The sequence below is a fragment of the Lasioglossum baleicum genome, chromosome 13, assembly GCF_051020765.1.
Source record: "Lasioglossum baleicum chromosome 13, iyLasBale1, whole genome shotgun sequence".
NCBI lineage: Eukaryota > Metazoa > Arthropoda > Insecta > Hymenoptera > Halictidae > Lasioglossum > Lasioglossum baleicum.
The window spans coordinates 11,090,246-11,116,254 of NC_134941.1; the positions used below are offsets into that span (position 1 = coordinate 11,090,246).

General features: G+C 48.8%; 1 protein-coding gene across 2 annotated transcripts; it reads right to left on the reverse strand.

Annotated features, from left to right (window-relative positions):
- Positions 1-58: 58 nt before the first annotated feature.
- Positions 59-25,508, reverse strand: LOC143215467 (growth/differentiation factor 8). Of its 2 annotated transcripts, none has more exons than XM_076437599.1 (4): positions 25,369-25,508; positions 17,221-20,375; positions 3,913-4,549; positions 59-3,455 (listed from the first exon to the last, which is right to left on the reverse strand). In XM_076437599.1, the coding sequence occupies exons 2-4, from the start codon at positions 17,591-17,593 to the stop codon at positions 3,236-3,238; spliced, it is 1,230 nt and encodes a 409-aa protein (XP_076293714.1). In that variant the 5' UTR covers positions 17,594-20,375; positions 25,369-25,508; the 3' UTR covers positions 59-3,235. The 2 variants fall into 2 exon arrangements, with proteins under 2 accessions (XP_076293714.1, XP_076293715.1); XM_076437600.1 differs by lacking the exon at positions 25,369-25,508 and having other exon boundaries at positions 17,221-18,335; positions 18,446-18,505.
- Between the last annotated feature and the right edge of the window lie 501 nt (positions 25,509-26,009).

Genomic DNA, 26,009 nt, shown 5'->3' on the forward strand with positions numbered 1-26,009 from the left:
TTCAGGGATCTGTTAGAGGTCGAAAAAACCGAGATGGATTCGGGAAAATCGAGACACGTTTCATCGAAAAACCATTTATTTCAGCGAATAAATATTCTATGAATACTCTCTACCTAGGAAGTACACGTTACATGTAATAAGTATGCGATATTCGCCGCCCTCGTTTCGATACTGGGAGTACACAATTCCATTACTTTCCTTTTTTTTTTGCTTTAATTATAGGTACACTGACAAACAAAGAAGGAAATGGGGACCAGGCGAGAGGAGAGACTCTGGTACGTGGGTCTGAGTGTGTGTGTGTATGCGTCTAGCGGGTAGAAGATGAAGGACGCGAGGGGACAGATTGGGAGGAGAGGACGATGAACAAGAAGACAGCGAATCGAAAGAAGAAAAGGTGAATTCGTCGATGCTCTATTCTGGTTCCGCGAGAAACCGAGAGGTCGAGCAAAGCGTGTAGCTACAGCAAATCCTAGCGTCGTAGAACTTCTACATTCACTCTAGAGCAAGGAGTTCCAACATGTGGCTCGTGAGCCACGCGCGGCTCCTTCCCCCACTCTTAGTTTTCATTGTTCCCCTCCAGTTACTATGGAGCAAGGACGCGCTTCGTCCGTCAAAAGCAGTGCGTAGACCTCGCAAATAATGCGAAAAGTGAGTCTGCGAGTCGCATAAGTCTCTGGTCTAGAGGTCGCACAGGGTCCCGAGAGGGCGGTGGGGTTTTAGAGGGTAGAGCACGGTCCATTTTCCGGAACCGTGCGAGTCCCACACTTCCCCCGACTTCCATCAGTAGGGGGAAGTCAATGCGTAGATGCTGCATTTCCCCACCGCCCTTAAACAAAAAGATAGGCCTCGCGAGAGGAAGGTTGGTGGGGGAAGCAGGGGTTTGAGGGGCCCCTACGTGCCCACCCTGCAGTAGAACTTCGTCCTTGTTAACTACGACTGTGTGTAGTGGTGGGAATTGGTTTGACTAACGGTGGGGACCTCGCGGCTCTCGGAGGGGAACAAGTTGGAACTCCCTGCTCTAGAGAAACGAAGAAGAAGAAAATCAGAGGAACGGGAAGAAGAGAACGAAAGAGACAGATGGAGAATCACAGGAAAACGTTTCTGTCCGTAGAAGGATCAGGAGAATAGAGGACCCTCGGTACGCTGGGACGCTGTTCGCGGTCGGCGTGCTCTCGAGTCAAGCAACTAGATATCACAACGATTACTACCATAATTTACACTGAATCACATAAGACGCGGGATCGAGTATAAAACCACGTCGTCGAACCTCGTCCTTCCGTCCGGTTGTCTTTCGATCGCGACGAAGGACGCAAGTTGGCCACGATATACGTACACATAGGTATAAATTATAATTGCCACTGATGCGGTCCGTCGACGTCTAATCTAGCTACCTATTATACGCGCGGAAATTCCTCTGTCGCGTCCGGTATTCGATTCGTGAATCGCGGATCCAGCCACGCGAACGGCTCCCGCCAAGCGTCCCGTTTCCAGTAGAGATACTCAAACACACGTGGCACCTGAACCGTGTAATACAGATCCCTTCGGCACGTTCGAATCCGCTGACTGACGCGTTTATGTTCCTCTATCGAATTCTTTTCGAACGGAAAACATAAACGCGTCTGCCGCCGGACTCGAACGTGCCGAACAGATCTGATTCACGGATTGCCACGTGTACCCGTGAAACAGAAATGCACGGGTATTAAACATTGCATGGATTGAGATCTGGATTCTTATGGATTCTATGGGCAACTTGGGCAAATGCCCGGGCCCCAGGCAAAAGAGAGCCCCGAACACAAACCAAGATCCAAGATCCAAATTCTACGTCTTTCTCATAAAGTTATCTAGTTGGGGTTAGGGCTCCGAAATTCTACTTTGCCCAAGGCCCCAACCAGTTATAACGCGCTACTGGTAGTCTCTACGATTCGAGCAAACCGTCGGGAACCGTTGTCGTGGCTGTCGACGAGGAGAGTTTCGTTGGTGTTCACCGAGTGCGATTCGCCGGCTATTGCAGTCAGTATCTACAAACGTATCGGACGATACGCGATCGAGTAATCGCAAAAAGAGGAGAGGGACTCGTTCGTTCTCCCGCGGTTTTTCTTCCGATCCAAATATTTTGATCACGCGTGTCGAAGCTTCTGGAGAATGGAGAATCGATGTCCGACGAAGATTTCATATCTGCGATGATATTTCAGAATGCGAATACGCGAGCTCTGCTCTCGGGGAAACACCAAACAGAGATTCCTGGAGGAAGCGACAATGAAAGGACAGCCTAACTTACCAAATATTTACACGAAACTCACACACGCACTCTCGTACACGCGCTCGCACGCTTCGTTGCGATACATACAGGGGAAATATGTATAGGTACGTGTATGTATAAACAGCCAAAGAGAGAGAGTGAGAGAGAGTTAGATAGATAGATAGAGTGTGAGAGAGAGAAATGTAGAGATTGAGTGAGTGAGAGAGATTCATCTTTCCATCTTTCTTCATTTTTCATTTGTTTTCCTGTGAAAAATGCAACAAGCTGCTCCCGTATAAAAAATAATTCTTTCGCGGGGTCGTTCTCTTGGGATCAGGTGCAAACGCATCGACACCACAAAAATAATACCGTGACTCTAGGAACTATCCGCCTTGCCATGGACCATCCTCCTGGACCATCGTTACGCATCGAGGTGCCCGTCTCGCGTCGGCTCGTCCAAGACCGTCATCGTCGCCGTCCTCGGCTGCTCGTTGCTTTGTTGCTCGTTGCTTGTTGCTCGTTGCATAGAAAAATCCAGCCTGAAAACCAGGCGCGAAACGTTCGTGTCTGTTTGTTCGACCGTTAACGGGGGGGGGGGGGGGGGGGGGAAGGAGTCTCACGGCACCGAAAAACACACCCCAAAAACAAGGCACTTTCAGTCTATCGAACGAGGAATCGCCGAGGGAATCGTCGAGGATCGAGAACGCGACGACGAGGACGACCGATCAACGATCGAATCGCGGTCGAAAGTCTCTCGGCAGGTAAACAAAGGAACGAAACGGAAAGAAAAAGAACGGAAAGAAAGGAAAAGAAACGAGAACCGTCCAGGATCGTCGCGAGACAGGTCGGACGAGCGTCATTCCGTTGGCATCCTCCTCCAACTCCTCCTCCTCCTCCTCCTCCTCCACTTTCTCCTCCTTCGGGTCTTTCTCCTCTTCGTCGTCGTCGTCGTCGTCGTCGTCGTCGGAGTCGCTCCTCGTCGAGCCGTACGGTGGACTATGTACATCCGCATCTCTCGACGACCATGCCCGGCAGCCGCGAGAACACGATCTGATACTCGTTGTCGAAGTAGAGGATCGTGATCTCGGAGAGCTTCCTCGGAGCGCAACACGGTCCGGTGTTGTTCGGCGGCAACGCCAGGCTCACGATGTGGGTGTTCGGATACGACTGCAGAAACGCCATTGGACAGTCGCCCGAACAGTAGTTCGCGTCGTACCTGAGGCAACAAAATCGTCGCGTGTCGATTACGCGTCGCCCAACTAACTTCTACTCTACGCGATCTACAAGTTAGAACATCGCGGCATAATCAAATCGATGTAATTAACACTGGAACTACCGGATGAGTAAAAATGACCTGTTCCTGATTTGTTCTGCTAATAAACTTCTCTAGCGAAGTACATATTTAAACAAGACTGAAGAGGATCGACGTCGAAGTCGAAAAAACAACTTTGGCAATGCACAACAGAAAGTTTCGACGATTAAGGGTCTGTTTATACCGGAATATTTCCGACCAGACATATATTTTTCAATGCATTTTAACGGAAGTATGTAGACCTACGGTATGTATTGAAAAACATCTGTCTGGTCGGAAATATTCCAGTATAAACAGACCCCAAAATCATCAGCGAAGCAATCCAGAGACTTGCAACAACGAAAAGAAAATAAGAACTCACTTTTTGGGCGCGATTATCCAATCCCAGCCAAACTTCTCGAAGTCCACGGTGAGCTTGTACCGGCAGCACTTGGTCTCCTGGGTGGTCTCATCGCAATTGAGTCCTATGTTTCGTTTGATCCTAGCCCCCCTCCGTGAGTCGAGCTCCTGCGTCTGCACCTCGAGGTACGGCGCGTACTCGGCGCCAGGATTGGTTTCGACCAGCTTCGAGTTCCTACGGTGGTTGCCGCCGCTGCTGGTACCTGTGCCGGTGCTGGGTCCAGGTCCGGAGATCTTCAGAGCTACGCCCAGATTGTCCCTGGGGTGTTTGAACCACTCGGCGACCATTCTTCTGAGTTCGATCGTGACCCAGGAACCACCGCGGCCTCCGGGCCTCGGGTGTTTGGTGGTCAACGGCGGGCCGAGCAACGGCGCCCCGGACTCTGTAACCCCGCGGAGGATCCTCTGCAACGTGATGGTCACCGGACCGTTGTCCTCGTGGCTCTCGGAATCGCCGGACTTTACGTCCGCCGCCTCTTGGCCGCCGCCCCATATCCATAGAGACAGTTCCGCCCTGGTGACTCGGTGCTGCACCACCTTGTCGGAGAACTTGAAGTAGAGAACGTCCAGGCTGCCCTTCGAATGCCTCAGCCTCTGATCTGAAACCGAATCGAACGTTATCCTCGAAAAAGAGTGAGCTCCGTTACGGTGTTCGAACGTTTGAGAACAAGGGGCAACAGGATTCGAGACGTCGCGGAATCGATGTCGGACGAGATCGGTCCGATCGATCGGTGTACCGCGGTGCGGCGGCATCCTCGTGCTCCGCGATTGGCAATAAATCAAGACCGACCGGCAAGAAAAGTCGAGTTTCTTGCTGTCCGCGGGAAAGAGCGAGAGCGAGAGAGAGACGTACAGAGACGGATCGAAGCTCGCTCGAGCACGTGCGTCCGACATTTACCCCGATGGACGACGACCGACGACCACCGTACTCTGTCGGCGACCCGCGTCGTCGCTGATCTCCGGATCGCGCCGGAGATCGCGGCGAGGGAACGGTGGTCGAGGACAGGAAAGGAGAGGAGGAAAAACGCCGAAGCAGATTTATATACGCGTAGGGAAGCGCGTTAGCCCCGGCCGACTCTATTCGGGTCATCGCTCGCTTCGAGACCGCTTCCATGAAGGGTAAAGCCACCTGAAATCGTACCGTTACGCGAACCACCGCATTTTTCCTTGAACCGATCCGTCGGCGTCGCGTCGCGTCGCGTCGCGTCGCTCGACCTTTAAGCGTGTACTCGACAATCCGCTCCCGCATCCCCTTCTAAACGGACTCGTCCTGGTATTCGACTCATTCGACCGATTCGACTCGATTCGACCGAACCGGATCGGAACGCACCGAACTAGACCACCTCCGCGCCTTTTCCAGAACTGTCGCGAAATGTCGCGCGTTTCTTTCCGAGCACGTCAACATCGGGAAAATCGCGGAGAAAGAACTGGGTTGCCGGGTTCTGGTTCCACCGATTGGCAGAAAAGACCCTACCGGAATCGCCGAGGATTCGGCGAGGCACACTGAATAATTTCGATTACCGTACAACTCCTATCCTGTAAATCGAATTATTGCGAATTCCAACACTCTATATAATAGTATTGACTATTTTAATGGGTCGTTACAAACTTTCAAAAAAAAAATTACGCAGGATTAACTCATAATATCAGTACCTTTATACCAATAGTTTTTTTTTTCTTTTATGCATGTCCTTTCTTAGTAATTTATGTTAAGTCTTTATTCTATTGTAAATGGACCTCGATAACTCGAACGATGGTGGAGTACGGTCGCGAAATGTCGCGCGTTTCTTTCCGAGCACGTCAACATCGGAATCGGGAAAATCGCGGAGAAAGAACTGGGTTGTCGGGTTCTGGTTCCACCGATTGCTGAAGAGACCCTACCGGAATCGCGGACGATTCGGCAAAGTACATTGAATAATTTGGGCAGAGCGCGTCACCGCGCCGATTACTGTACGACTCGAACGACAGAGGAGAACGGTCGCGGTGTATCGCTGGCATTGTCACTCGAGCTGTCACGTTCCCCGCATCGCGTACGTCCAATTTCTCAAGACTCGTCCCGAGATAATTAGTTATGGGAGAGGCAGACACGAGCGCGGATCGCCGAATCCAACGATTTCCTGGATTCGTCGGATCGCCGCGTCAGGAACCGCCATGGAAACGAGCAATTATCGTTCCCTCCTCTTATTCCTCTCCCTCCTGACAACCTCGAGTCAATTTATCGCGACTAATTGCGCGAATTCGCCGGGTCGACGTCGCGTCCTTGTTTCGACCGCGACGTGGAGTCCGAACGTTCCCTCCCGAAAATTCCCGCCGCGCGTCACAGCTCGCTAATCGGTTTACGGGACGCCCCCGTCCTCCCCCGGCTCTCCTCTTTAATAAATAATTTCGTGCAAAGAAACTTGATCGAGTTAAGGCGGAATCTCCCGAGCGCGTCTGGACGCGGCGCTTTGCGATCCATAATCCATTTATCGTAACTGCCTGCTGTGCGTCCAGAGGAGAGATCGCGATTTTGAACGGGTACTAAAATACACGTGTACACGTGCACGTGAATCGTGTAGTAAAGAATTAAGGATCCGTTCTGCATGTTCCGAAAGGTTATTAATACGATCTACTTTATACTATGTGTATGGACTCACATTTGAAATGAAAACTCGTAAACACTTTCTTATTGTTTGTCTCTTGAAAATTACTCAAGTTTGAAAATGACTCACTGCGATATTTCGTATTTGCAGAATTTTTCAAGAAAGACATTTTTAGGCTTCCAAATCAGTCCCGATGTTCCGTTTTGCGCCATTGGATACCATAAAGGTTTCTGTTTGCAATGCAAATTAACATAACTTTTTCTACTGCAATAGTTACCACGATTTTTCAGGCACAGCCGATAATTTGGCAAAAAGCTGTTTCGGACAAAAGTTAATCGATATTCAATGTATAAATACCACTATGGAAAATTATAAAAAATTAATTCTATTTAATTTTTTAAATGCCACCATGTATTTCTTTATTACATATTTTTCTAGCTGACGTCAAGACGAATCCAATGACGCATTACATTATGCATGCAAGAGATGAAATAACGCTAAAATAGTTTTGGTCAACATTTCGGGGCAAATACTCCACTGTGCGTCGATTCTAGGCAAACGCGACGGAGGAGAAAGACAACGTCCCACCCTCCGACTGTCGCGGAAACGTGTAACGGATCGAAACGCGACGCGTAAGCGTCGACGATAACGACGCCGAACAACGATAACGAGAGCTGGAGGTTCGAAGGAACGCGGCTCGATAACCGCGCGCTATCGTCGGCGACGAGCATGCCTACGAGACCCACAGGTTCCCGTAATCTGCTCCTCTCATCGTTCTTGTCCTTGAACCGTGACGTTCTGCAAATTATTCTGCTCGCTATTCGGCATCCACGCACCGGCGGCCTCCATTTTCGTTACCGAGCGGCGCTACGGAAACTTTGCACGGGTACTATCGAATTAACGCGACACGTGTTTCCCACGAAATTGTTAATTTATCTAAAGAAAGTAATTTCGCTATTTTAAGGTGAAATACAGTCCAATTTTTTTTATCCAAGCAATGAATTTTAATGATTAAGATATTCTCCCTGTTGTTCGATGATCTTTTGCCAAAAAGAATAAATGAGAAAATATTTTATCGATTAAAGTTTATTGCTTGAATAAAGAAATTCGGTTTTTCATTTCACCTTAAAATACCGAAATTGTTGTACTTTTTTGTCCAACCAATAGTTTCGCGGACAGCGAGTTTCCATTTGCATTGCTGAACGACTCCTAGTAGCATTTGTGCCCATAATTATGAAAGTGCTTAAAAGGGAAAGGATATTAACACTAACAAGGAAAGGACCACAAATGTCCGTCTTCGATTTTGATAATTTTTTGTGAGGTGACAGTATATGGATCCCTAATTATGTATGTAAAATATTAGGTGTAGTTACTCAACAGTTTTAAAGATATAAACAATTGAACTTCGAAAACTTGAGCTGCAAATCATGGTATGTCAACAAGGTATGAAACTTTTCGCGGACAGCGAGTCGCAGCGTTGATTCGTCGACGCGGACAGCTGTTGCTCTTTGTAGCATCGAACGAGGCTCGTCACGACGAAAAATGTGGAAGACGACAATTTTATTTTGGTCCAGACGCGGCTACCGACCGTCTGTCGCGGGATCTTTCAGTCTACATTTAACCCGGAGAGGACGGGGAAACCACCGCCTCCCGATTTGGAAAAGAATAAAGGAGAAAAATGAAAAGCGTTAGAGCGAGAGACTGCGAAGACGATCGAGAATCGAGAAGCATCTTTGTTCTCAGAATTCGGCGCTGCGACTCTGGATCGCGTATCCCGACGACGACGACAACGACGACGGGGGCAGATGCAACGTTGCAGCGTTACAAGCGTCGAAGTTGAAAGCGTGCAAAAGCGTCACAGCGTTGCAGTGTTACAGTCCGGGGCTCGAAAACACGTGGCGCGCGGCGCGGTGCGGCGCGCGGATTTTAAATCCGGTGACGACGAGAAGAGCAGACACAAATAAATGCGTAGAGAGTGAGCACGACAGAGGAAGGAAAGGGGCCGCGGCTAACCTGGCTGTCGGAAAAGAGAGGAAAAAAGCCTCCTGTCGGAGGACGAGGACAGTCGGCCGAAACGGAGGAAGAGAGAAGAAAGCCGGCTGAAACCGAGAGAAAGAGAGACGCGGGGAGAGATAGACAATAAAGCTAAAGCTAAAGCACACTAAGTACACCGTGGCTTCGCCGCGCAGACACAGATAAATATAGTTTTAGCGAACGGAGGTCACTCGCATTGCTCGGCCAGGCCGCAATCAACGTTATCTAGTTTCTCGACAAACGATTTATCGATCGGTAACGCTCGGGAAGCTGTTCGATCGCGGCCAGAGAGAGAGCGAGAGGAAAAGTAAGAAAAAGCCGAAGGATTTTTCGCTCGTGGATATTCAGAACGAGTGGAAATGATGGAAAACAACGGTGATACCGCGGTGTCGTGGCCCTGCCTATAAATAAATGAAGAAATAATTGATACGAGTCGACCCCCTGCGTCCCCCTCGCTCTCTCCCGCGCTCCGACTCGGTACCCTCGTCCGCACTTTTCGCTGTTATCGTTCGGTTCGGCTGTTTCACTCGCAGCCGCGACAACTCTTAAGGGCGACAACGTTTAAAAATATCGCGCCGCGACAAATCGTCTAGCGGCAACGCATGGCTCCGCGTGACGCACAATCGATCGCGTATCTGCTGCTCCTATCGTGTCCCGTTCGATTCGCCGAAATTTAATACCGAAATTCGTGGCACACGCTGTTATGTCTATATTGTCTATTTCCGACGCGATCTTCAGCATCGAGCGTCGCGACGCGTCGGAAAGGGAAAATCCGCGAGAAGAGACTCATTAAAGACGGTTCGGGATCGAGCGAGAGGGAGAGCGGAGGATCAGAAATCGGAAGGCGAGGGGTGGGTTACGGAAGGGTGTCGAGAAGTTTGCGTCAGCCTAGGCTGTACCTGCTGCGAGTAAGACTATGAGTACGACCACGACCACCCACCCCAAGAGCGTTGAACCCCGAAATTAATGTTGTAATGCAGTGCCGTATCTCCGTCCCGGGTCTCTGATCCCACCCTCTCCCGGCCCGTCCCTCCCGTTCGGTCGAAACTCGCTCGATAACGTGCCCTCTAACTTCGACTTGGGAATACTTCATCGCGCCAACGATCTTCGGTTCGGATACCTGTCGAGGTGAACGACCGATCGCGAATATCTCGCGAACCGCTTCTTTTCTTCTCGCTGGCTTCTCTTCTTAGAGAGTGCTAACGTCACCCTAATCGTCGCTTTCTGGCGAAAACGGCCGTTTTCGTTATCCAGAGCGGTTCCGCCGCGAGTATCGCGATCGAGATTTGACGGCACCGAGGTCGAAACGCGTCGAAACGGTTCGAAACGCGGCGCGGTGCGGCGGTTACGTGTGTCGGGTGGCCGTAAACCGAGCAGTTAACGGAATTGGTTCTCGTGGCGATCCGAGGAACGCGATCCGAGGCACGTTAACGATCCCGGGACACGGTAATCGGGCGTGGAATCGGCGATAAGTTTAATTCGGCCGTGCGCGCGACTCTAAGAAAATCCTGCAGCCCGTATCTGCAAGCACTTATCGTATTTCCGGTGGTCGTTCGGAGGGACCGTGTTTTCCGCGTGTTCGCGAGAGGCAAGAAGGGTGTGCGACGCGCGCCCGGTCGCTCAGTCGATCAGCGTCGACATCGAGGGACCAACACCGTGGCTGGTCTTCGGGGCTCCGCGTTACACGCCAGAAACCGGACGTAAAAACTGCCGCCCTCGAGCAATTTGCATCGCGTGACGAACGGCCGCCCTGCAATTGTGACTGCACTTCGACAGTATAACAGCGTAACTCGATAAAATTCGCATTTGGGTCACGCGTCTCCCTCTCTCCGACTCTCTCTCTCTCTCTCTTTCTCATTTTTTCTCTTCCCACATGCCATAGAGCCTGCTCGCCCTCTCTCCGGTTCTTTCGCTTCCTGTCTCCCGTTCTCTCGATCTTCCGTTCCTCGACCTTCGAAAAGCTCGAAAAGGATCTGCCGGGGATCGCGTGCGCCGAGAAAAATGCAAACGAATCGAACCGAAACGAAACGAGCCGTGCAATCGAGGTTGGGAACGCCTCCCGTTGCACCCCATCAACTTCACCGCGTTTCACGCGCCCCCGTGCTCGAGATCGACCGGTCCGACGCAAATATCGACGGTGACGCGCGACTCCGTTCCGTGACATCGATCCTTCGATCGCCAGGATCGCCGCGTAATTTAAAAATAGAACGGAATCGGAGAAATAATCGGTCGCCTGCGAGAAGAGAGGAGAAGAGGAGAAACGAAACGAGATGAGATGAGAATCCGCGCAAGAGGCAGCGGTAACGCGATACGATCGATCTAATATTGTAGGTACACGTCCAAGCAAGCGATAATACCCATCGAATTGTTATGTAACTCTAGTAGTCCTTAAATGCGCTCGCGTTGCAACGCAGCACCGATATTCGCGACTGCTAATGCCTCCGAGAGAGTCAGGAACACGACAAACTGGTTTTCTAGATCGGCGCTACCGTCCAATCAATCGGTTACATACGGATCTATCGACGGCCGATCGATCTAGATCGTCGACTAAATATCTGCCACGACTGCGTGACTACGATCGATCTTTCCGCGGCTCGAACCGCTCGATCATCGTTCCCAAATCACCGACGTCTTTTCGCATCAACGACACCATCCTCCTCGCGAATAGCTCGCAAACCGTTTTCCCATCGATATCGCGAAGAATCGGGCGAAATCATATACATCGTTCCGATCGTAATCGTAACCGTAACCATAATCGTTATCGTAATCGGTTCACGGCGAGACTGAAACGATACGCGTCGGATCGACAGAAACGATGTAAAATGAGAATCACTGATGGCACGGCGCCTGTCTGCGAGTATGCTGACCGCAGTGCCACTAACTGCACTGTCATTATTCAACGGCTTATATATCCGTTTCAGATTTATTAATTTCGCCAGGGCAGGTGTACCGACGACTTACTCGACCAAAGAAAACCGACAAAATCGGAGCCCCGATCTCCAAACAGATTTTTTCCTTCGACGATTCTCCTTTCTCGGGAGAAGTATGTATCGCGTATTATTCGATCGAGAGAATCGTTACTTCTACGACGAATCGAGACTGCCGGAGACTCGCAGCTTGGTGACTTTTCGCTTTCGTATTCGCGCGATGGGCAAATGCATTATTTGACGGGCGTCGACGATTCTTAGGGTTTCCCCGTTTCGCGTTTATCGCTGAATATCGTTCGTTTATTATGCAATTTCATTGGTTCAACAAGGAACGAGCGAAATGTGTACGTACCGATTTCATTAGTTCAACGAGGAACAAACGAAATACATATGTGCAAAGTATGACACGATCGTTACCACCGCTCCTATCCGATCTTCCGATCTCGCGCAAAAAGAAGACCGAACCGCAAACGAGGAAAAAAGAATATGTTCGCCGACGAAAAGCGCTTCTTTGACGCCATTCGGCGATACGGAATGCGCGACGATAAAGAGTTCGTTGTCTACTTCGAATCCGGTTCCTCCACGGACGAAATTTCCAAGTACGCCCAAACCAGAATGAATCGGCCTCGAACCGCTGCGAAGGTCAGGGCCGGTGCACACAGCCTAGGTCAGGCTCATCGCTCGTTATCGCGTTGAAGCTGCCCGAGTAGGTGGTAGGCCGCTGTTAGAACTCTTATATTTTCGGACGTTCCCTCGTAGATTCTTTGCGACGTTCTTGGCCACCGTGCCGTAATTCGGATCGTCGACGATATCGTAGGCCGTAGGCGGACGTCGCGCGTCGCGTCGATTCAACTTCGTGCCGAGAGACCGAGCACCCGCCGTACTCCGCTGTCGCCTACCATCGTCGCTCGTTGGTGTCGTTATGAGATTTTCTTATTTCCATGCGTCGTAATGTTTATCGTTTCGCGTTGACGTACATTAAGAAAAATTCTCTACTTGAATAATAGTGAATGCCTTTTATCCTTTCTTAAATAGCTGTTTGAACTTCTTACATTGTGTGACGAAGCTAAATTTAAAAAAAAAAACGCACTAGAAAGTATGAAATAATTTCTATTTGATTTATGTGAATACACACGAACTTGAATACAATACAATCTTTTCGGAGGCGGCGCAAAATTGAAAATTTTCGACACTGGAAATTACGAAAGTCCTTAAATTCTTCTACATGCTTTCACATATTAATGTATCTTCTCTTCCCACCTACTGACTTCCAAGTCCACCATATTCCAATGAAATCATAATCAGCAACATCTGTCAATTGGAAAATTTTCAATTTTGCGCCGCCTCCGAAAAGATTGTATTGTATTCAAGTTCGTGTGTATTCACATAAATTAAATGGAAATTATTTCATACTTTTTAGTGCGTTTTTTCGAAGTCGGTTTAATTTTTTTTTATAAAATTTTTTTATTTCGCACTTTTTAGTGGAACGAGCAAAATTTGTAGAACACCGTAGGATGGTTTTTCGCAACGAATGAAAAAATGCAAAATTTGTTTTCAAGGGACCAATCGGGAGACATACTCTACAAGATGCAGAAGGTTTCGTCCTGATTGGTCCATCCATCGCGGCGTAATCGGTGAACGTACATAAAAAAAAGCGGAAAAAAGGCACATACAGATCGAATTGAGTAACCTCCTCCTTTTTCGAAGTCGTTTAAAAATTAATTGTATTGTTCAAATTATATAGACAGTTTTGAAGATTCAATAACTGCGTCTGAAGTTGACACATCATTGAAAACAAGAAACTACTAATTATATTATATAATACGTTAGCTAGTAGTTGACCATCTATAGTAAAGCGAGAAACACTAAAGGTGGTATACTTTGAAATTTACTCGCAACGATTATTAAAGGGCAACTACAAATGAAAAGAAGAGTAGATAAATGTTTTGTGGTTGGCTTGTTCTTAACTTTTAATTACTCGCATATAGTGTATTTACAATCTGAAAACTCTAAATTTAGTGTTTCAAGCCTAAACAAAGGTGTCGATCACACTATCAAATGTCTATTTTGCATTAAAGTGGTTATTTCATTGAATAAAAATTGATTCATATTGGAGTGATGTAAAAGTTCCGCTATTCTAGGTCGGAAGAAATGCTTAACTTTCAAGTTCAAATAGTACCGACTGCGAAAGGGTTAGTTTAGAACAGCGGAGAAACGTCGAGATAGTTTGGCGATCGGGCTAGGGCGAGGACGAGGGCGAGGACGAGGACAAGGACGAGAAGGAGAGTTTGGCGAAGCGGTCGAAAATTGATATGGCGTAGGAACGCGACACCTACCCGTGGAACTGTGAGCGTTCCCCGCGGGCTGTTGTCAGCAAACGATCCGCAAACGATCGCCGACGACGAGCGTCCCGCGCGACGCTCGACACAGCGAACGTTGACAAAATTTCCCTGGGAACGGATACCTGGACTTCCGGTTGCGCGTTTCGTCCTGCACGGCGAAAACGGCCGTTATTTGACGCTGCGCTCGCAGCGGCGACGTTGCAACATCCACGGGGGACGATGATAAAAACGTCCTTTCCACGGCTCGCGTTTTACAACGCGAGAGAGAGAGAGAAAGAGCGAGTAAAAGTTGGAGCGAACGAGAGAGCGAGGAGATCGACCGCCGCCGCGGTGACCAAGAGGCGAGGATCGATCGATCTCTCGAGGACGACCGACAAAAAATCGACGTTCGGTCGTTTCACCGAACGAGAGATCACTGCGTATAGGGGAGAGGAGGGAAAAATACGGAGAAAGGGCGGCAGGAATTCGTGAAATGAGAGAGAGAGAGAGATAGAGAGAGAGAGGAGCGACAGAGCCCCACGGGAGAAAACTGTGCGCGGGAATAAAGGTACGTGTCCATCTGTGAGTAAAACTATCGCGAGTTACTCTCCAGAGTCAAACTCAAAGTGTACAAAACTCTCGGAGAAAGAACAGTAAGTTGAAACTCGCGAATAAACACGTTCAATTTTTCCTTCGGCGAGCAACTATCAGCTGCTACGCAAACGCCATTCGTGAGAACCTTTGAGTTAGTTTTTCTCTGCCATTGTATACATACATTTATACATATGTATCAATCGAACAATGGGCAAATTAAAGATATGCATAAATCGAACAATGGGCAATTTAAAGATATTCATACACCGACACCGATCTTTCGATTTTTATTCGAAAATTACTCGTTCTCGTTCCGTTCACGAGTATTCTTACAACTATCGAATTCCATCTGAGAGCTACACGCGTGAAATTCGAATGGCCACGTACCTGAGAGTATCTTCCAAGGGAGTTGACTCTCGCGTCAATCTCCGGGAGCAACGAATTTCTAAAGTACTCTGAAACGGACAGGCAAATTTAGAGTACTCTCGGATGGACACGTACCTTAAGAGAAAAACGCGTTCGGTCCACGAACGGAGGGGGTAGAAGGCGAAAAGGAGCTGCGAAAAGATCGCGAACCGAGTATGCGATGCCGTGGCGGGCTGCAGAAAAAACGAAAATTGGGTGAACAGAAGAGGAATGCCGATGTCCGCGAGAGCCAAACGAAACGGGCCGAGAAAAAAGGAACAGATTCGAAGCATGGGGGAGAGACTCGAAGTCGAAGAGGCGAACGGGCCCGACGCGACGGGCCGACGGAGATGGGAAGATAGCGAGAGAATAGTCGAGAATCACGCGAATATGGAGAAAGCCGGGGAGAGAACATAGGCAGTGGGGTGCGCGCGGTTTCGAGAGAGAGAGAGAGAGAGAGAGAGAGAGAGCAAAAAAAAAGAAGTTCGCACGATGCGAATACCAGAGATCGCCCTGCAACGGGTACCAGGCGGCGGCGGCGGTGGCGGCGGCGGCTTCGGGTTCCAGGCTGCAGGCGTTTCGAGAGCAATATGGATCGCCCAAGGTGATAACCCTCCGCGTTTTCGATACCCGTCCGCCATCGAATCGCTCTGTACTGTTGTTACCGACGCTCCGAACTCGCGTATCTCGCAAAACTCTTTGCTACAGCCTCGCCTAGTCTTTTATCGGTTATATATTTTGTATATCGTTCGGCTAATCTGTCCGCCGATAACGGAGTCGCAACTTTCGAAACGCCGACAGTCTCCGGTCGTAACTTATCGTTGGTTCCCTCGAGACGCGAGTCCCCTCCAAGCCCCGAATACGCGCGAATAAGTACGAATACACGCGGTTCGATCGCCGCGTCCTTCGCCTTCGGCGAGCTCGATCGTGGCCGTTTTCTGCTGCGTTTGACAGCCGAGCGAGCAAGCAAGGCGCCTCAAGCTGACGCGTTCAAATCACCTAGCGCCGCTGAATAGGCGAGGCTTCAACCGAATCAGCTCCGACGAAACCATTCGCGGTCAACGCCGAGAAATTGCCCGACAACGATACGATCTTCGACAAACACGCGGGACACTATGCAGAAGAAATTGCGCGGGTTCGGCGGATCGGCGTATGCTCGAGAGTCCCGTCGATGTACGGATCCAGACTATCGGCCGCAAACGATCAGGTTTCAAACGTCGCGCACCCCTGAGATAGGCTCTTCGAAGGGAAACCCTTGATTCGCTTCGGTCGAACGAGAGAGGTTAAACACAGGTTACCACCGGCGGATCTAGCGATCCAACGATTACTCGTGCGGCGAGGCGCGGCTCCCATCCGAGACGTCCTTTGACTTAACCCCTTCACACTCCGAATTATTTTTCAATTTTATTGCCAACTACTCCCTGCTACTTTAATTGTCCAAAATTAATTTCAGCCTCCTCGAGTTTCTCGTAAATTTCGATCGACTCGCGTTCGAGTTCCCCCTCCACTCCGAGTGTGACGAAAATTGAAAGTGTCGAATTCATTGAGCGGGTTGTCCAAAGTGCGGATCAATTAACCGTGAATCGATCGACCGCGAACCATTGCGTAAAACGGAGCCAACAACGGACAACAGCGGAACGAACGAAAAGAAGAAAGAGGAAAAGAAAAAAAAGAAGAAGAAGGCTGACGGGAAGGAGTTCGATAAGGCCCATTATCTCCTCGCGACCAGCCCTCGAAGCCTGAAGGCGGAAGATCGAATTTCAAATCGATCCCGGTCGGCCAGAACCCACACGAACGACCGGGGAAGCCTGGAATACTGGCCAGCGAGCGAGGTAAAGGGTTCGATCGAGCGAATTTAGAATGCGTCTATCCGCTGGCTAGCCGTTCGCGCCTCGCCTCGTGTCCTAACCATCTATCCTGACTGCCACCCTTTCTTTCTGCCCTCCCGGTTTTCGCGCGCTTCAATCTTTTCGCGAAAGATCGCGAACGCATTGTCCGTGGGTCGAAAACGACCCCGGAGCACGTAGCAGAGGTTAAATGCCGCTGATGAAAGATCAGGACGACGGTCGGCTTACATAATTAATTTTACAGTTCGACGGAGAGGATTGACGCGACCAGTTGAGTGCGTTTCAATTGAAACTACAATGTTGCGAATTGCAGTTGCACGATATCGTGGGATGGTTGCACGGGAGTCGAGAGGTTAATTCGGTTGTTGCCAAGGAAAACTCCCGTCAGCTGCTACGAGCGTAGCCACGCGCGGTTTCGCAAGGTTTTTGCGCGCTTTCGCGTACGGCGTATGCGTAGTTTGCGATGGGACGCGACGGGACGCGACGGGACGCGACGAAACGCGACGAAACGCGTTCTCGACGACTAGGGATTACGACTCGGCAAAAGAGATGGAACTTACGCGGCTGGGCCAGGGCGAAAACGCTCTCGGTCTTCGCGGCGTACTCGTCGATCTCCTCGTAGTGCGTGATGCCGGGCTCGAGGGGCTGTGGCTGATCCGCCTGCATCCCGTACATGTCCATCAGCTTGGAGATCGGCGGGATCCTCGGGAGCGCCCGGCCGGTCATGTTCGGCGCCTGCGTCAGCCCGAGCTTGGTCAGTATCTGTCCCTTGATTGCTTCGAGGCTAAGAGCTCTGATCTCCTCGTGCATCCTACACGTGTTGCAAGCGTTGACGGCCATCGCCAAGTACCTGACGGGGCGTCTCTCGATGCCGGGTGCGTCGAAGGCACCGAGGAGGACCAGCGAGAGTAGCAGCAGCGCCCTCCTGACCATCTTGCTCAAGGTCACCGTTCGTCGGATCGGTTTACGATCGGCCTTGGTCGCGAAACGAACGATCAGATGCTCGGCCTCATCGTGCTCGATCCTTCCCAAATCCTTCCTAGATCGTTCCCAGTCAGAGCCTTCGTAGACCGGCCCGCCTGCGAACGCTCCTCCTCTCGGATAGCCTCGCCTCTTATCTCACGAAGATTACCGCCGGTAATCTTTTGCAGAGACGTCGATGTTCCTCTTCTTCCTCTTCTTCCTCCTCCTCTTTCTCCTCGTCGTCCTCCTCCACCTTCAGCCTCACCTGCTCCGGCTCTTACTTGGTCACGATACTCTTCTTCTTCCGTGATTTATCGCGCGATACCGCCCTCCCTGGCCTCTTAGATCTCCTAGGGCAATGTCCTAGGGTGATACTTTGGATACGCGCAGCTCGTCACCGCGTCCAGGAGCCGGATTAGGCGCATCACCCGAATTATCGGGCAATCGGCACGATCACAATCACTATCGGACTGGCGGTACCTTTGACGATTCTCACCTGCCTTCTTCCTCTTGTTCCCGTTCCTCCCGTTTCACCCGTTTCGCTGACGGGCCGCTGTCCGACCAATTCGACGAACGCGCGTAAACGCGAACGGAGCGCCGAGGTATTCCCGTCGACGTCGACGCCGACGACGTCGAGTGCGGCCGGTAACGGTGGAAACGAGTGCTCGAGACAAGAGAGGCACCGCTCTTCCGTCCACTGCTTCCGTTTAACCTGCTCACCGTACAAAATCATTTACCATAGTCACTCACTAGAAGCACAAAAGGACAGAAGGACATCCTTAAAAATCACATTGCACTTGGGGGCGATGCTCTGTCGCTCACCGGCTCTCAAGACCGTCTCTTCTCTCTCTCTCTCTGCGGCTCTCCTTCGGTGTCCTCCTCCTCCTCCTCCTCCACCACCACCACCCCCTCCTCCTCCTCTCCTCCTCCCCCTCGTCCTCCTCGTCGTTCTCCTCGCCCTCCCCCTTGAAACGTAACGAAACGAAACGAAACGAAACGGTCCGGTGAACCCTCGTGACCTCCGTTCCAGCGCGAACTTTAATCTCGACACGCGCGCGCTACTGATACACACAGTTTACCGGTGCACCGCGCGTCTTCCTGAACGTATCATGGCACCGCTGCTGTCACAGACCGCCGATCTTCCTTTCCTCTGCCATCCCCTTTCCAGAACGCACTCGTGCTCGATCTCTCAAGTCCTTTTTTTCCGTGTTCCACCACTTGTGTTGTTTCTTCGTGTTCTCCTCTGCGCGGGGTCCTGTCGGATTCGCGATCCACGATCTACGGGATCGAGGATCCGCGACCCGCTTCCGGGGGGAAATCACCGCGCCACACCGGTTCAGCTGTTTCGGCTCTCCGGGACCACGATCTATCGGTAACCTCGAGCCTCGCGCGATCAGCTGGTGATACGATGCCAGCGGGAAAGAGAGAGAGGAAGAAAGTTAGACGTGAAAGAGATAAAGAGATAACGACCGAGCGAGTGAGAGTGAGAGTAAGATTAAGAGTAAGAGTAAGAGAGAGAGAGAGAGAAAGAGAAAGAGAGAGAGAGAGAGATCGAGAGCGCCGAGGGTCGGATGTTGCGAACGGGTCCCGGAAGGAAGACAGATACTCGCCGCGAACCCTCCTAGCCGCGAGGAAGGAGAGGACGGAGCAAAAGAGAAGAACCAAAACCGCTGTCTGCGTGTACTCGCGTGGCAGTGGCAGGCAGCTGGCGAAGCGTGCCGTGCCCGGTGAAACCCGGTGGATCCTAAGAGCTTGCTGGCTTGTCAAGCACTGAGTCAGGAGGCGCGCGTTCTCACCGCATATATGTCGAGGCGGAGGCCTCCTCCTCTTCTTCTTCTTCTTTCTTCTTCTCTCCCTCTATCCTTCGCTCTCAGCTGCGTCTTTCTCCTTCGCGCGCGCTCTCTTTCTCGCTCTCTCTCTCTCTCTCTCTTTCCCTCTTCTCCTCGCGAACATTCAACGTCTCTTTCTCCGTCTCTTCTCTCCTGTAGTATCTTACGTATTCGCGTGTAGGGGCCGAACGTATACCTACACCCGCGTGCACCCACCGCCAACGACTAGCTCCCTCCTTCTCCTCTATCACCTCCTCTTCCTCCTCCTTCTCCACCTCTTCCTGCTTCTCCACATCGCATCGCCACATCGCCACCTCCACCGCCTCCTTCTTTCTCCTACACGCGGAGCTCCTCGCCCTCTTCGCCCTCTTCGGTTTCTCTGCCGCCCCTTGATGCCCCGCTACCCCGAGCCTTGCGCCCCCCTCCGCCTAGCGGTCCTCCCTCCCTTCCGAGAGACCCTCTCTCTCTCCTCCACCCTCTATACATCGCTTCTGCCGCCATACTCCGCTCTTTCTCCAGTAATCTCCCTCCCGCGATCCCTCAGTGCTCACCTTCCTTCTCCTCTCTTCTCTTCGCTACCCTTCTTTTCTCTTCTCTTCGCTCCGCTATTCTTTTCTCATCACCGATTCTTCTTCGTCGTCTTCATCTACAACTGCTTCTTCTTCTTCTTCTTCTTCTTCCTCTGCGGTCCTTCTACGCGTCTACTCATTCGTCCCATCCTCTCGATTTCTACGCGTGACGCGTCGCAAATCTCGTCCTCCTCTAGGTTTCCTTCGAACTCTCGATCGCATATCGATTTCCAGTTCCTCCGTTGATCCGATTCACCCATAGATCCACCTTAGGGGTTGCTCTCCTTTCCAACGATCCAAAAATCAATTTTATTTCTTCTCTTCTAGTGTTCCCAGCGAGCAGCAGAATTGCACCTGTGAAATTACCTAATATCAGTAAAATGTTGAATTCCAATGCGCTCTCGATGACGCGATCGCGAACCGATCACCGAATCGGAATGCGCACCGGTTGAATTCGCGATTCGCGAGGCGCCGAGACGCGGGAGGCGGGACGAGGCGGACGACGAGCTGGTACTATCCGGTTAACAAACGAACGAATAAATAAATAAAAGAGCGAATCCTCGATCGGTTCGCTGAATCCTTTTTCTCGTTCGGCCCCGGTGTCGGTGACGCAATCCGCAAAATGGAAACCACGAGTGTATACGCGAGAAATTTCAAGGTTCTCGAAAGGATATTCTCTCTTCGACGACGGGAGGCCCGCGGCCACGCAGCGCTCCGCGAACCGCTTAGCATAGATGGAAATTTAAAATTCGATCGCCCGGCCAGTGTGCAATCGTCTGCAATTTGTGCACGGTCACGCCGAAAAATCGATCGAATTTTGATGCGGTGCGAATCGAGGGCACGCCGCACACCGGTCAGATCCAACGGGCAAGATAGCGGTCGAAACTGCGAAAGAAGTGGAGAAAGATGAAAAGAGAGAAGCAAAGCCTGTCTGATTCTGGGGACATTCGAAATAAAGATCGATTTTCGAAACGATACAAATCCCACGCAACGAGGAACGCACGCGTAAACGCGCAAGCCAGAACGCAAACACCGCGCCGCACGATGCACTGCCCCGCGACTCGTGACGCATTGGAAAACAGCGAAATCAGCTATTTTTACATCGCGCGTACATTTTGTTCGCCAAAGGCCCCCATCGAATCTCCGATTCGGTTTCTCGACCGAATTCTCAGTCTCTCCTCTAGTAGCATTTATGGTTGGCCAACGGTGGCCAACGGTTGGGTGTTGCTTGGCTCCAGACTTGGGCAAACATTTTATTTCAATAAAAATTTCGAAGTGGATTTTAAACACACTTTATTCGAAATTTTTATTTCAATACAATTTTTGCCCAACTCTGATTGGCCCAATATTTATGACAATTTGCCAATTACTATAGTTAATTAATTAACAGGAAATTCAGAACAGACGTTAGAGAAACGTTGCTACAACTAAAACCTTATTACTTATTATATACCAAATCGACTTTTTCGTTTTCTTATTTACATTAATAAGCAACCATACAATGGTTGGTCCACTAAAGTTTTGTTGTGCACAGCCTTGGAATTTATTTATTTCTTTAATTTTCCCATTTTTTCCGAGAGGAAGTATAAGTAGTATGAGAAAACCGTTTAGGGTTTCTTCGGAATGGACCTTTGGTTTTTAGATATTTTGATATGACCTGGTTGATGTATCTAGTAAGGTGAAATGCCCTAGTGTGGACAAGCCAGAAGTGACAATTGAATTTTTATAGTAAAACCAATAATTAAGAGAATAAATAATTATTTCATATATTCTGAGGCCTCTCTTAGCTACAAGTAGGTATGAATATTATTTGATCAAGACATCAATTGAAATTTAAAAATAAATTCAAAGAATCATGTATATTTATAGTTTGTACTTTTACTAGAAAAAAAGACATAATTTAAGCCCTTGGACAAAAAATAATTATCACGCATAATAATATTGATATTTTAAAATAAATTAGCAATCAAACTTAACTTAAATAATAATTATTAATTCAAATATTAGATGTCCAAGTTTAGGAGTGTTGTGAAATACATATAAGTACTCTATACTGGGACGCAATGGCAGTAGCTGTCCAACTACATGCATATGTAAATTCAATTTGTCCAGGTACATAACTTAGATTGGATTTAATATGTCCAACTACCAGGTTTGAATTATTCTAGTTAATACAATTAAAATATCAATCTAAACAATGATCTTGAGATTTTAAATTACTGTACAAAATCTGAATTTTATGTTAGAACTCTTAAAAAATTATTTTTGTTTATCTAAACTGATAAAATTAAAGGTAACAGAAAGTGCTGTCCAGGCATTTCACCTTAGGTCAGATCATAGTGTTTACGTGCAAGATACCTGTTTAGGTTCGGCGGTAGGGCATCAGTTGACTACGCGGGCGATCCGGATTTAAGTGGGTATTAAGTTTGTTCCTTTTACCCAAAATTTTTACTGTAGAAATATGGGTATTATTTATGATATACTATAAAAACAACCGCAAAAGAAAAGGTCAGACTAACATGTTAGCGGGCCCAGATGGCCGTTCGTATTATAATGACGTTGGCCCACCTGCAAAAAAGGTGGGGACATTTCTAACGCGGTTTGCCAGTAAATATTGCAACGAAGGTCCAACAAAATGCCAATCATAAATGCCACTAGGCTCTCCAAGATCGTTTCGGTTTCACGTGGATGATTATCGGAGAACTCGAAACCGATCGACGCGAGATCAATTTAGATCGGGAAAGATATACATACATACATTGTCGTTAAACGGTATAATCTCGGACGCGCGTGCGATGCCGACAGCAATCAAGGCGATCCGAAGAGAGATTCGATGCGGTAAATTTTTCTGGAAATTATGCAGCTCTCGGACCGCTTCGATCATGCTCGGGACTGTCATTATCGGCGAGATTACGTCGTCGAATCAAATTTAATCACCGATGCAACGCAATGTAACCAGACTGGAGGAGTTGTTCATTTTTTCGCAGCCTCGGCCCAATCGCATTAATTAGCATCCTCGGGATAAGGGGATCGAGCGCTGTTCGATCCATCGATCATTTTCTCTTTGATCTCGGTGGCGAACCTGAAACGACACCGCCGTACGATGCGCGCACCGGGCCGATCGATCGAGGCGGCATAAACTCGCTTTCTTTCGCGATCGTTATCGCAATTTCCGATCGGTCGGTAGTCGGCTGCCTTTTTATAAATATTAATAGCGATCCTCGGCGAGCAACAGTGTGTTGTTCGACAAGTTTGTTCGGGACGCGCCGCCATCATGTACCGTTCATTTCGCCGCGAAACACTCCTATGCGAGATCGCCGGGGTTCGATTATAATAACAGGGCAGAATCTCGTCCATTCGCCTTATCTCGCATGCTGGTTTCCAATTATAAATGGTGTTACCTAATACCTTTTTTTTCGCGGATTTAAAGATTGATACTAGTTACGTTCCGCCGACGACGGCCAAGTATCTTCTCCGATTAATTTCTACGTTATTTCGACCGCGCGTTATCGCTCGCAAATATCCATCGCGATAACGCCGCTTTTTTGCGCTTTACGCTACGCCTATCCAATTCGATCATGTTCATCTTCCTATCGTCTATCTAGCTTTTAGGTCTTTGCTGCGAATCTCGATCTTCTCTTCGAGGAGAATAGCGAGAATTCGTGGGACGACCCGGATGGAATTTCGTTCGTTTTCGTAAGTGATGTAAGGCAGACTCGAGGCCTGCTCGAGAGGGCAGATATCGGTGTCGCGTCGTCCACATGTTTCCTGCTGCCCCACACGTCGCCGACGTCTGTCATCGTAAGGACCAATCGAGGGCTGCTGCCGCTGGAAGATGCGTCCTGTGTCTGTCCTGTGCCCTTCGAAAACGATCCGTCCCAGATCCCCTCAAATTTTTTCCACGTCCCGTTGCATCCTGTTAACGAGCTACTGCCCCATTATCCATCGATAATGCATCCTTCTCTCTCCTCGATACTGTCAATCCTTTCGACCCTTTGCAAACAGGAGGAACACCCTCGCGATTCTTACAAGACTAGGACCCCAAGTGTCCGACTTCGATTTTGATAATTTTTTGTGAGATGATGGTATATGGATCCCTAATTATGTATGCAAAATATTAGGTGTAGTTACTCAATAATTTTAAAGATATAAACCATTAAAGTTTCAAGTTTTCAAAGTTCCATTAGCCGTGTAAGCAGGTTAAGTTCAATTGTTTATATCTTTAAAACTATTGAGTAACTACACCTAATATTTTGCATACATAATTAGGGATCCGTATACCATCATCTCACAAAAAATTATCAAAATCAAAGTCGGACACTTGGGGTCCTTCCCTTGTTAGCTTCACCCAAATTTTCACAGCAGTGCTCGAGTTCGAAAATCTTGGAAAAAACCGAGGTAAATATCTAGAAGAGGGGACACCCTCAAGAACAAATTTTTACGGGAAGTTTGTACGAGATATTGCAGGAACAAATTCTTCCGAAATATTCGCAAAAAGCTACGGCTACTCACTACGGCGAACTCTGCCTTTTTCCAAACCAAAATATCTTTAAAATGGCGAATTTCATAAAAAAAAATTATTCAAGATGATCTTCACTACATATTCCAAGGTCATTGAGCGAGGAGTCCCCTTTTCTAAATATTCACCAAAATCGATTTCGAATCTCCTCTAAAAGTTTAAATATTCTGAAATTGCAACCGACTACGTGCCCCGCGAAAAGATTCGAATGATAATGAGCGCGCATTCGCTGCGCGGCAAATTTCGAAAAGCGGTGGAACGAGAGATCGACAGCATCGCGTCGGCGCGTTCGAGAATCGAAACGTTCGAAATGGCGGCTAGAAATTGACGAGCGATGATCCTAGGCTCGATGATGGTTCGAATAGATTTAAATAATTGTCTGTTAAAATTACAGATGCTTTTCGATGGTCCGTGCTACTATATGATAACGATACTGAGAATATGTTCCGATGCCATTAGAATCTCCCTGAAACGTTCGTCCATATTTGGGATTCAAATATATTGCCGGGCGAACGGTGTAATTGGCCGAGGCACGCGAATAGTTTCTACGAATTCTTTCGGAAACCGGTGCGCGAGTATTAGCCGCACGTAATTTACGTAATTGTTAAGCGATTTTCGAATTGTAAAACGATTATGGCCGTCGTAACGGTCAGGTCGGAATCTTATTGTTGGTTGTGTGCATCGTGAATGTCTCGCGAATCGATCAAGAGAGGAATGATTAGTTCGATTTGTCGAATTAAGCGTTAAACCCGCGACAATCGATTTAGCTTCACGGAACTGTCGCCATTTTAGGTTATGGAATCAGTGGTTGTTCGAAACGCGACTCACCGGGATGATCCTCGAAGAAGACTCTCATCCTCCGGTGTGTCCCATCAGTAGGTAGTCCGCTAGAATGTTCGGCGTCCATTTTCCAACGTACCGGATCATCTTCATGTCTCTCGAAGCGAAATTTCCACGATTTCGATCCACCGGCTGAGATCACCACATCGATCGAAGAAGGCGCGTAAATACTGCGCTGTGGCTTTCGTTTCGGCCACTGCGCATTACCGACGCGCATGCGGCGACGCGACTGGCCGCCCCGCGAAAATTGATGTCCCTTCAAGCACGCTGCAGAGATTTACTTTACCTACCGCGATCAAGAACCCTGCAACGATCACGGATCTTTATGCAAATCAAAATGTTTATACATCATTTGCATGGGAACGAAGCTAAATGAAGATTTATTTCTTCGGTAACTAATTGTAATCGATCGAAATAATCTTCATATTTTTCATTTTATTAAATAGTACCCATCTTTGTCATGAAAAACGGCTTTATATTTTTACATTCTTTAAATGTCTTTACTGTTTTAAGTGTTACCCACACATTTTTAATATTTTAATTAAATCATTTAATTTAATCATTTTAATTAAATAACTTCGTTGATCCATTAAGTTCATCGAAAATAACGTCTTCATATCTTTACATTT

What these genes read in the sequence shown, in the direction of transcription:
- LOC143215467 (XM_076437599.1), bottom strand. Translation starts at nt 17,593, where the DNA reads ATGGTCAGGAGGGCGCTGCTGCTACTCTCGCTGGTCCTCCTCGGTGCC. An exon ending in TTTCGCCCTGGCCCAGCCGC is followed by an intron (nt 4,550 to 17,220) that starts GTAAGTTCCATC and finishes ATTCGGTTTCAG; the next exon opens with ATCAGAGGCTGAGGCATTCG. An exon ending in TGGATAATCGCGCCCAAAAA is followed by an intron (nt 3,456 to 3,912) that starts GTGAGTTCTTAT and finishes TTGTTGCCTCAG; the next exon opens with GTACGACGCGAACTACTGTT.